The 12,419-nt window shown below is 35.7% G+C and overlaps 1 protein-coding gene across 1 annotated transcript in view; it reads right to left on the bottom strand.

The window, feature by feature from the left end:
- The window catches only part of mTor (serine/threonine-protein kinase Tor), a 126,821-nt gene extending 116,456 nt beyond the window's left edge, over positions 1 to 10,365 (bottom strand). The window contains exons 1-3 of the mRNA XM_089091039.1: positions 10,069 to 10,365; positions 6,187 to 6,373; positions 961 to 965 (exon numbers count right to left, since the gene is read on the bottom strand). Of these exons, the coding sequence (XP_088947165.1) occupies positions 961 to 965; positions 6,187 to 6,373; positions 10,069 to 10,365 (489 nt within the window). The remainder of the gene's footprint in view (positions 1 to 960; positions 966 to 6,186; positions 6,374 to 10,068) is intronic.
- Between the last annotated feature and the right edge of the window lie 2,054 nt (positions 10,366 to 12,419).

Raw genomic sequence — 12,419 nt, 5'->3', positions numbered from 1 at the left:
CATGCCTTACTACTACCATTTACACTAGAATCGATCGTTTAAACTTAATGAAAACCCCCAATAACATCTCTTTTTGTGACTCCTGGAAATTGAGGGCAGCGTGAAATAATGTACCAGCCCTATGACACCATCTGCTGAACATCCTAAGAAATTCCAAATTCCTTTTACAAAATACAAAATACTTATTACAAAGCAAAAACAACTCTTACAAAACAAAAATACAACCTAAAATACCGCAAATTCTTCTTACAAGATACAAAATACTTCTTACAAAACATAAAATAATTCTTAAAAACAAAAAATACATACTAGGAAATCATAAATTCTTGTTACAAAACAAAAATGCTTCTTACCAAACAAAAAGTAATTCTTACTAAACCCAAATACATCCTAAACCATTCTTACTAACAAAAATACATAAAAAATCAAGGATTATTCTTACAAAATACAAAATACTTCATACAAAACAAAAAATAAATCTTAAAAAGCAAAAATAATTATTTCAAAGCAAACATACATCCTAAACAATCACAAATTCTTCTTAAAAAATCCAAACACTTGTTAACAAAACAAAAATACATCCTAAAAGATCAAAATTCTTCTTACAAAATACAAAATACTTCTTACACTGCGAAAAAAAGTTTTCAGAACTAAAATACATCCTAAACAATCACAAACTCTTCTTACAAAATCCGAATACTTGTTAAAAAACAAAAATACTTCTTACAAAACAAAAAGTAATTCTTACAAATCAAATTACAATACTTGTTAAAATACAAAAATACTTCTAACAAAACAAAAAAAATCTTAAAAAATGAAAATACGTCCTAAAGAATCACAAAATGTTCTTACAAAATACTTCTTCCAAGACAGAAAAAGATTATTAAAAGACAAAAATAATCTAAATCACTTGTTACAAAACAAAAAAAATACTTCTTATAAAACAAAACTAGTTCTTACAAAACCTATTATAAAATCAATTTTTTAATACTTATAAACATAAAAATTCACAATTAATATTTTTCAAATTCAAAATGAGAATGATATAAATAAGTTAGTCATAACTTTTAATATTAGAAAAACAATTTTTCTAGTAGCTTTGTTTTGGATTGAATTTTTTTGGACCTGGAAATTTATTCAACTTCTTTTTACGTATCTTAAAATGACATAAAATATGCTTGCGGCTGTACCAATCGTACTCCATGCTTTCTCCCAAACACGAAATGGCTTTCTCACTACTACTCTATGGCTGATTATCGACTCTGTGTTTCAACTAATGAATTTGTAAGTATGTCTATGTATTGGTCATAATTTTATAGAGGTGGGCCATGATTTCTGCAGTTTTGTTATAATTTATACCGTTTTGTCTTGAATTCTATGGTCTGGCCTGGATTTCTAAGGTTGGCTCTGTTTTTTTATGAATTCGTCTGGATTTCAATGCAATGGGTATGATTTTCTATGAATCCCTCTTTATTTTCTATGCAGATGTTATAATTTCTATGAGATTTGTCTGTATTTGTATGGATCGGTCATGATTTATATAGTTTTGTCTCGATGTCTTTTGGTTGGATCAGGATTTTCAGGATTGACCCTGATTTTAATGAAACTATGGATTTCAATGCATAAAGTATGTTTTCTATGGGATTTTGTAGGATTTTTATGGTTTGATTACGGTTTTCTATGAATTTAAGGGGATTTCTATGTATTAATCATTATTTTATTAGTTATTGGCCATGATTTCTGGATTTTGGTCTTGATTTCTATGGTTTGATCTGGATTTCTAGGGTTGACCCAGATTTATACAGTTTGATCTTTAATTCTTTATGAATATGTCAAGATTTTAAGATGATGGCTTTTATCTCTACTTTTTTATCTTGATTTTTATGAATTCGAAGGGGTTTCTATGTATTGATATGATTTTGATAGAGTTTAGCCATAATTTCTACAGTTTGGTCATGGCTTCTATGGTTTTGTTTGGATTTCTAGGATTGGCCTTGATTTCTACAGTTTGTTCATGACTTTTATTAACATGTGTGACATTTCAGTGGTTGCCATTAATTTTGCAGTTTTGTCTTCATCTCTATGAACTCATCAGGATTTCCATGTATTTGGTCATGATTTCTACAGTTTTGTCTTGATGTCTTTGGTTTGATCTAGATTTTAGGCAACTACAAAACACTACTGAAATATTCCAACTCTTGTATTTCATGAAAGAAATTCAAAATGAACTTAAAAAATCAAGAGAATGTAACTCTGACATAGTAAACCACGATAAAACACTACTGAAATATTACAACTCTTGCATTTCACGAAAGAAATTCAAAATGAACATTGAAAAATCAAGAGAATGTAACTTCGGCAAGGTAAAGCACAACGAAACACTACTGAAATATTCCAACTCTTGTATTTCAACAAAAGCAATCTGAAGTTTGAAAAATCAAGAGAATGTAACTGTGAAAAGGTAAAGCACTTATGAACGATCCTTTTGAAATTCTGCTAAAAACATCGATGCTCAAGGTAAAAGTTTGGATCAATCACTTTTAGGAACATATTTCCTTTTGGTGAATTGACTTTCCCTTTAAGCACTCTCTTAAAGTTCCAACTTAATACACAAATCCCTTTTTGAGATATGCCAATTTTGAAAATCTGCGTGCACATAGTGTATTTTGATTTAGTTCAAGCTCCACCTCAAATACCTCATTCTGTCAAATTTTCAACTTGATATGCGTAGCCTAGTGCAAGGACCAATGGGGGAATCCTCGCTCGTAATTGCTAATCACCTTAACCTTTTTATCCAGGCCTGAGCGTGCACATATTTCCTTTTGGTGAATTGACTTTCGCTTTAAGCACTCTCTGAAAGTTCCAACTTATTAAAGAAATCCCTTTTTGAGATATGCCATTTTGAAAATCTGCGTGCACATAGTGTATTTTGATTTAGTTCAAGTTCCACCTCAAATACCTCATTCTGTCAAATTTTCAACTTGATATGCGTAGCCTACTGGCAGGAACCAATGGGGGAATCCTCGCTCGTAATTGCTAATCACCTTAACCCTTTTATCCATGCCTGAGTGTGCCCATATATCCTTTTGGTGAATTGACTTTCCCTTTAATCACTATCTGAAAGTTCAAACTTAATACACAAATCCCTTTTTGAGATATGCCATTTTGAAAATCTGCGTGCACATAGTGTATTTGGATTTAGTTCAAGTTCCACCTCAAATATCTCATTCTGTCAAATTTTCAACTTGATATGCGTAGCCTACTGGCAGGAACCAATGGGGAAATCCTCGCTCGTAAGTGCTAATCACCTTAACCCTTTTATCCATGCCTGAGCGTGCACATATTTCCTTTTGGTGAATTGACTTTACCTTTAAGCACTCTCTGAAAGTTCCAACTTAATACACAAATCGCTTTTTGAGATATGCCATTTTGAAAATCTGCGTGTACATAGTGTATTTTGATTTAGTTCAAGTTCCACCTCAAATACCTCATTCTATCAAATTCTCAACTTGATATGCGTAGCCTACTGGCAGGAACCAATGGGGGAATTCACGCTCGTAATTGCTAATCACCTTAACCCTTTTATTCATCGTCAAGTACATGCTCCAAAAATATTTTATTCAGAGATTTCATGTTAAAACATTATCCTATCACTAATTACCCCTTTTTTGCAAATCTCAATTAAACGCCAAGGAACGCAATCTTACCGAACACGTCAAGCTGTTTCCAAGGCAGATTAGCTTTTTAAAATGCGCGTGTAAGTGTAATGACACACGCGTGGGTTTTCCTTGCGCAATTCATGTGTAATTGTATGTGTAATTAGGAGCTTCATATAACTTACTGCTACTGTCCCCTCCTCAACGCCTCACTCCTTACGCTAAAGTTTGACTTACTCACAACTCATTTTTGTTTTTAAACAATAAAATTTTGTTTTAATTGATTTTTTTTAATTAACTTTAACGAAATTCACACCATCAGATTCAGCTTATCAACGAACATTATTAAAGAAGCTTCACACTCCTATCTGCAAAAATGTGGAATTTTGCATTTTTAATTAACCTTAAAGAAAATTGCATTACATTCAGCTTATAAGAGAACCCTATAAAAGAAGTTTCACGCTCCTATCTGCAAAAAGGTGGAAATTTGCAGTTTTAGCTCGAAGAAAGATCACGATGCGTACCCTCCAAAAAATGGAGGGCAACTAGGCCCCCTCCCACGCTCATTTTTTTCTCAAAGTCACCCAATTTAAATTTTTAGATAGCCATTTTGTTCAGCATAGTCGAAAATCTAATAAATATGTCTTTTAGGATGACTTAATCCCCCACAGTTCCCAGGGGAAGGGCTGCAAGATAAGAACTTTTCCCATTGCATACATTTTGTATTGGTTATTGGGAAGTATACAGACATTTTCCGGAAATATTTTTTTCTGGTTTGGGGGGGGGGGCTGGAGGCGGCGGTTACTCGGGAGAAACTGTCCGTGGGGGATGTTTCTTTGGGGTAAGGGAGATTTCTATGAAGGATTTTCCGGATTTCCAAGCATTGTTTAAAAAACGATCAGAAATTAAATTTTTAAAAAAACAAGTTTTTCCAACTGATAGTAAGAAGCAACATCAGAACTTAAAACGAACAGAAATTATTACGTATATGAGGGGGTTCTCCCCCAAGTCAATACATTGCTCTTTACGCTACAGTTTTTTTTAGTGCTTTCAAAAGAGCTATCTATTATAATTAAACGGCCTTTGTGATTCAGGGGTTTGTGAATTAAATTTTTTTAACTTTTAACGTAAAGAGCGTGGAATAGAATAAGGGGAGAACCCCATTATATACGTAATAACATATACGAAATATAAAAAAAAGCGATACGGCTCAATAGCAATCGAAACTTTTAAAAACGGAATTTTGATGTCAATAAATGTATCAAAAGAATGGGCTTATAATGCCGATTCTAAATATATGAGTTTTATTAAGTTTAGTATTACTCATCAATGGCTACGAGCCTGAAAAAATTTACCTTATTTTTTAAAGAGGGAGGAAACATCCTCCATCTCCCCTACAAGTGAAAGAATTTTAATGAAAATCCCACCGTCAGATTCAGCGTATCAGAAAACCCTATTACATAGGTTTCAAGCTCATATCTGCAAAAATCTGCAACTGTATTTGCAACGTATTTTTTGCCAGAAGAAAAATATACGAATATAGAAGTTCGTTACGTAATTTAATTTGTAAATTACGTCAGAACCAAATTTAGAGACAGCCATTTAGCAAAAGAAGAGTAAAATTTTTATGCCAAAATGTTTACTTATTCAATGACGGTGAACCAAAATAAAAGTTGCATTAACTAAAAAACGATCCGAAATTAAATAAAAAGACAGATTTTTTAAACTGAAAGTAACGAGTAACCTTAAAACTTGAAATGACCAGAGATTACTACGTATATGAAAGGGGCTGTCCCCTCCTCAATGCCTCGCTGTTTACGCTAAAGTTTGACTCTGTCTCACAACTTTGTTTTTTAAAACAATAAAAAACTTTAGCGTAAAGAGCGAGGCTTTGAGGAGGGGACAGCCCCTTTCATATACGGAATCATTTCTGTTCGATTTAAGTTTTAATGTCACTCTTTACTTTCAGTTTAAAAAACTTATTTTTTATTTAATTACTTGTAGAATCAAGTCTTATATCGTTTGCACCAAAAATCAGGAAAATTCCTACATTTGGGCATTTTGCTAGTACAAAGTCCTCACTTGCATGCAATTTTTTGATATAATTTATTTTGTCAGCGTATCTCTGATTAGAGGAGTAGTGAAAATAACACAGCACAATTAAAGTAAAAGGACGTGGCAAGACTTTAGGTCGAACGAACACCCACAAAATATCATCAAAGGGAGCAAGACACGGAATTGAGATTTCACTTGGGTTCAAGTCATTACGGACAAAGAACAGAATTCCGCCACCTTTCTTACCCAGAGGGTGGTTTTCTGGTTGGAGTTTAATAAATTGAGAAAAAATTTTAATCTTTAACATGTGCAAATTTTGAGCTTGAACTTCAGTAATAGCGATTACATCTAAGCTACATATTTTAGAAAGGGTGTCTAATTCATTAAGTTTTTCAAAGTTAAGACTTACAGCGTTGCTCAACAAAAGTGTGGAGAATTGAAAGCAACTTGTGAAGATAACGTTTTTACACTTTACTTTTTTTTATATCACAGATGGGGTCAGGGGTTCTAGTGGAATTCTTGACGGTGGCTAAGCTCGGGTAGTCAGAACAAGAGACAGGGGGATCAAGTCCATCTTTTTCAAATACAATTGCATTTAATCGAGCAGGTACTAGCGGAGACTCTAAACAGCGGTAACTAAGTAGCGGTTGAGTTTGGGCAAACTGGAGGAATCAAGAGAGATGAGGTTATTTTTGCAGAGGAATGGTACGAAGAGTCCACGTTGAGTGGGTACGCAAGGTGGTGGGGAATGATAGATGGAAGGGTGGGAAAACATTGGATAGCAGCCGGAAGGGTGGGTGGCTTTCTCATAGGCAGCGCGCTAGCGCTGCCTAAGCAAAGAACGATGTGGCCACAATATGTTTTTTTCTTTTTCCTTTTTCGACAGGCACTTCATATCGAAGGAGATGTCACACAAACTTCGAAAAGAGCTCATTCGATTGGAAATTGGGGTGTCTAGTGCCCTTTTTAATAATCGAAAGTGATTGGAGGGCAACTAACCCCCCATGCCCATAATGCCCCCAAACACGTCTAATCAAAATTTTGAAATAGCCATTTTGTTCAGCGTAATTGATTTCCAGATAGAAAATATCTTTTTGAGGAGGACCCCCCCCCAACCCTCGGGGCAAGGGTTTTAAGCTATGCTCTGAGGGCATTCTTCTTTCTTCGACAGGCACTTCGTATCAAAGGAATTGTCGTAGAAACTTCAAAAAAGGCTAATTGGATTGGAAATTGGGGCGGCTAGTGCGCTTTTTAATAGTCGAAAGTGAAGGGAGGGCAACTACTCCCCCCACCGATCATTCCTCCATCACATCCAATCAAAATTTTGAGATAGCTATTTTGTTCAGCGTAGTTGATTTTCAGATAGAAAACATCTTTTTGAGGAGGACACTCCCCCAACACCCCCGTGTTTTAAGTTATGCCCTGAGAACATATAAGGTTTTTACAGAAGGCGTTGTCGTAAAAACTTCAAAACAGGCTCATTCGATTGGAAATTCAAAGGGCTAGTACCCTTTTTAATGGTCGAAAGTGTTTGGAGGGCAACTATCCCCCCCCCAATGCCCTTCATTCCCCAAACACATCAAATCGAAATTTTGAGATAGTCATTTTGTTCAGCGTAGTTAATTTCCATATAGATATATATTTTTGAGAAGGACACTCCTCCATAACCCTCTCAGCAAGGGATTTAAGTTATGTCCTGGGGGCATATAAGGTTCTTATAGAAGGCGTTGTCGTAGAAACTTCAAAACAGGCTCATTTGATTGGAATTTCAAAGGGCTAATGGCCTTTTTAATAGTCAAAAGTGATTGGAGGGCACCTAGCCCCCCTCCAAACCAATCATTCCCCCAACACATCCAATCAAAATTTTGAGATAGCCATTTTGTGCAGCGTAGGGAAGTTGATTTCCAGATAGAAAATGAGTTTTTGAGGAGGACACTCCCCCACAACTCTCAGGGCAAGGGTTTTAAGTTATGCCCTGGGGGCATATAAAGTTTTTTATTGAAGGTGTTATCGTAGAAATTTCAAAACAGGCTCATTCGATTGTAAATTCAAAGGGCTAGTTCCCTTTTCAATAGTCAAAAGTGATTGGAGGGCAATTAGCCCCCCCACGCCCATAATTCCCCCAAACACAACCAATCAAAATTTAGATACAGCCATTTTATTAAGCGTAGTTGATTTCCAGATAGAAAATATGTTTTTGAGGAGGACACTACCCCGCAATCCTCAGGGCAAGGGTTTTAAGTTATGTCCTGGTGGTATATGAGGTTTTTATAGAAGGTGTTGTCGTAGAAACTTCAAATGGGTTCATTTGATCGGAAACTCAAAGAGCTAGTGCCCGTTTTAATAGTAAAAAGTTATTGGAGGGTACTAGCCCCCCTCCGCCCATTATTCCCCCAAACAGATCCAATCAAAATTTTGAGATAGCCATTTTGTTCAGCATAGTTGATTTCCTGATAGAAATTGTTTTTTTGAGGAGGACACTCCCCCACTACCCTCAGGGCAAGGGTTTTATGTTATGCCCTGGGGGCATATGAGGTTTTTATGAAAGGCGTTGTCTTAAAAACTTCAAAAAAGGCTCCTTCGATTGGAAATTCGAGGGCCTTTTTTAATAGTCGAAAATGATTGGAGGGCAACTAGCCCCCCCCCCCTCACGCCAATCACTCCCCCGAATACATCCAATCAAAATTTTGAGATAGCCATTTTGTTCAGCGTAGTTGATTTCTACATAGAAAATTTGTTTTCCATAAATTATATAAGGTTTTTTATAGAAGGTGTTGTCGTAGAAACTTCAAAAAACCTCCTTCGATTGGAGATTTGAAGGGCTAGTGCCCTTTTTAATAGCCGAAAGTGATTGGAGGGAAACTACCCCCCTCGCAAGAACGCCCATCATTCCCCCAAACTTATCCAATAAAAATTTTGAGATATCCATTTTGTTCAGCGTAGCTAATTTCCAGATAGAAAATATATTTTTGAGGAGGACACTCCCCCCCCCCCAACCGTAAGGGCAAGGGTTATAAGTTATGCCCTGGGAGCATATAAGGTTCTGATTCAAATCTTTGTCGTAGAAACTTGAAAAAGGACTCATTAGATTGGAAATTCAAAAGGCTAGTACCATTTTTAATAGTCGAAAGTGATTAGTGATGTTTTTTGTTGTTGTTTAGACCAGGGTACTTCACATCGAAGGAATTGTCGTGGGAACTTCGTAAGGGGCTCATTCGATTGAAAATAGAAAAGGCTGATGCCCTTTTTAATAGTCGAAAGTAATTGGAGGGCAACTAATCCTCCTTCTGCTCCTATCTTCCAAGCCCATCCTCCCATTTGCCCATTATGTTTGAAAACTAAATGTTGCCTTAAGATTAAATCAAAAGGAACTGTGATATTCCTAATTCCAGATAAGTTATCTCAGCAGTACCCAAAGAACGACTGAGGGTATTATGTTCAAACTTTTGGGGCTACTTCTGCTCTTCAAATTTATTCAAATCAAAATAGCGTAAGTGAATCCATGCTGTCAAAGAATGTAAACAGATTATTTTGCGAATGGTATCAAGTTTTGCATTTCACATCAACTAGAGGAGGTATGAAACTAAATTAAACAGTACTATTTGTGTCCAGATTTTCAAAAGGGTGTATGTTGTTAAAAATTAAAATTTTTCTCCAGCATACAAATAGAGGGCCAAACTATAAAATCTTAAAAAACGAAAAGGTTTAAAGTATTATTTTCTTTTTCCCTGAAAAGATTATGTCAATAAAAAACAAACAGAAATTAATGAAAAAACTTTTTCCATAAAATAAGTTTTTCAAATAAAAGTAAAGAGCTCCGTTAAACAAAAAAATGAGCAAAACTAAAATCAAATAATCTACCAAGCGTGAAACTACCACAAATCAGCATCGATAAGTAAATGAAACCCAAAACGAACAGAAATTACAATAAATAACCGAGTCAAAGTTAAAACGAGTAGAAATTACGTAAGTTGGGCGCAAAACCCCTATTCGTTCCCAAGGCCAGAACAGAATTTGCGCTTTACTGAAGAAATACAAATGAATGTGCATTGTCAGTTTAATATACATATACTGATATTTAGTAATCAAAATGTTAATATTACTTGATTTTTTAAATTTATAAAAGTCAAAACATTTATATTTTTACGACTTATATTTTTGGGCGATTTGACATTAGGTTTTGCACAGCCAAAGCATCTTCCACTTGAAAATTGTTAACAGATATCAACATGGGGGAATTTGCACAGATTATTTATACAACGGCTAAAAACATGAAACTTGCAAATGTATAAATATTTAAAATTACTAGACATACACCATTTGTCTAAAAATCTAAAGCACACATTAGGTTGATTACACTTAAGATCACTGAACTGATTTTGTGAATATATGATTGCATTGGTTTAGAATTTCCGCTTGTAAGTTCGACATCATTGCCAGTTTTTGAAGATGTGTCATTACCACTGGATTTCAAGAATAAATTATCTTCAGGTAAAACAAGGTCAGGAGGATTAGTTTGTGTAACCTTTTTAATCCCTTGAGAAAATTCTGACGAAGGAAGTTCACTAGCACTTGTTTGATTACATATAGTGACGTTTTCAGGTTCAAAGGGTTTTGCAGTTTTTACGCAACTTGAAGAATTTGGATAATACATATTTGGATTAAAGTATCAGCTGAAGGAGAAACACTGAGCGGTGTAGGGGATTTTAATGCATGTATAGCATCAACAATTGGTAGCTGAAAACCGACTTCTAACGTTTTGATTTCATTGTCCTTGAAAAGATCACTTTTCTGACGTTCGTAAAGATCAGATAAACTATCATAAAGAAATTCAAGATTAGTAATCCGTTTCCTGAGATTGACGATTTACGCGTCTTTTTTTAGGCAATCTTCACAGGCATGGGGCTCGAAGACACTAGCCGTTTCTGCAATGCTTTTCAATTCACCTTTACTGAAAAAATATATTTGGGGGGTAATTTGGAATTGATGGGTAGTGTTTACTTTTGCAGAATCGATCGATTCATCAGAACTATTGTTGACATTACTCAAAACACAAGGTATAGTGGGGTAATTTGTAATACCACTTCGAACGATCACTTCAAGTTGATTTTCGTTGGAGATAGTTGAATTTTCTTCGTCCGAAATAACGGGGAATTTTACAGCCCCATTTGTTGATCCCTTCTGGTTGATTATTGATGGTATTTAACACGTCATTTTCAACCATCGACGCTCGGCATTGAACCCATAACCAATTAAAGTTTTTAAGGCGTTTACTTTTTTCTATGCCAGCACAAGCAGGGTGCAACCAAGCTTATCACTTATAACACTAGAAAATCCTGTTCTATATTTTCTGTAGCATTCATTACAAGGATGGGACATTCTTGGCATATGAATAAAAACGAGACAGACCTTGAGTAGGAAGCTATATCTTCAACTAAAACCTGGTCGCCTAAGCCAGGATTAGCACTGGTACTTCCTAGAGAAAAGTTCACAAGGCTGATCTCGCGTCTTCACTTAAAAATCAAAATGTCATTTAATTCAAAACAAGACGTCTTGACAGGTCAAGATCTAATGGAAGACTGATTTCTCTGAATTTCTTTATTAAAATTCAATTCTTGGCATCTACTTGTTTATTAGTATCAACTTTTTAGTAAACTAGAATACTAAAGCCTATTTTATATTGACAACACTGTTCAAATTACTACTACTACTACTACTAACAACTCATCGCAGCACCAAGCCGCCTGAGGCCAACACAGCTTCGCACGCTCCTCCTCCACCCCAATCTATTCAAAGCCTCCCTTTTTACACCCGCCTACGAAGTTCCCATTTCCTTTAAATCTTTCTTTATGACGTCCTCCCATCCCAGACGGGGGCGACCTGCTTTCCGTTTAGCCCTAGATGGTTGGCCGAAAAGAACAATCTTCGGCAATCTGTCATCCTTCATCCGAACAACATGCCCTAACCACCTCAACCTTTCTTTCATTATAGACCTAGAAAGCGGTATTGAACCACATTTTTCGTATAGCCTATTGTTTGAAATACGGTCAGTCAGCCGGGTACCCAGAACAATCCTTAAGCAATTTCTCTGGAAAACATCTAGCAAATCTTCATCCGCTTTTCGGAGCGTCCATGCTTCAGAGCCATATTTGACCACTGTCATCACTGTAGCTTCTAAGATTCTAATCTTGGTTTGCAGACTTATCTTCCTATTCTTCCAGACTTTTTTTAACTGTGAAAAAACACCCTGAGCCTTGGCTATTCTACTTTTAATATCTTCACTGCTTCCACCATCTTTACTAATAATACTACCAAGGTAAGTGAAGCTGCCCACCTGATCAATCTGTTCATTACCCAACGTCACCTTTTCATCTTCACTTATTCCTAGCCTTAGTGACTTGGTCTTCCTAACATTAATTTTCAAACCAATACTAGCACCCTGAACTCGCAAAGCCTCTAAAACTTCATTCATTTTGCTCACACTTTCATCTAGGATGCTTAAATCATCAGCATAATCTAAGCCCAGGAGACTGTTTCCTCCCCATTTGATTCCGTGGTCTCCCATTGCCGTTCCCGTGCTTCTGAAGACAAGGCCTATCAAAATGACTCGTACAAATAAAGATGGAAAACAACCATGCTTAACTCCTGATTTAACTCGAATCCGGATACCATCCCCATATCATATCTAAGCCGCTGAAGTGCTTATTC

This window comes from Artemia sp. Qi Xiang Cuo, chromosome 6 (genome assembly GCF_049724085.1).
Source record: "Artemia sp. Qi Xiang Cuo chromosome 6, ASM4972408v1, whole genome shotgun sequence".
Lineage (NCBI taxonomy): Eukaryota > Metazoa > Arthropoda > Branchiopoda > Anostraca > Artemiidae > Artemia > Artemia sp. Qi Xiang Cuo.
This window is presented reverse-complemented; position numbering and strand designations above follow the sequence as displayed.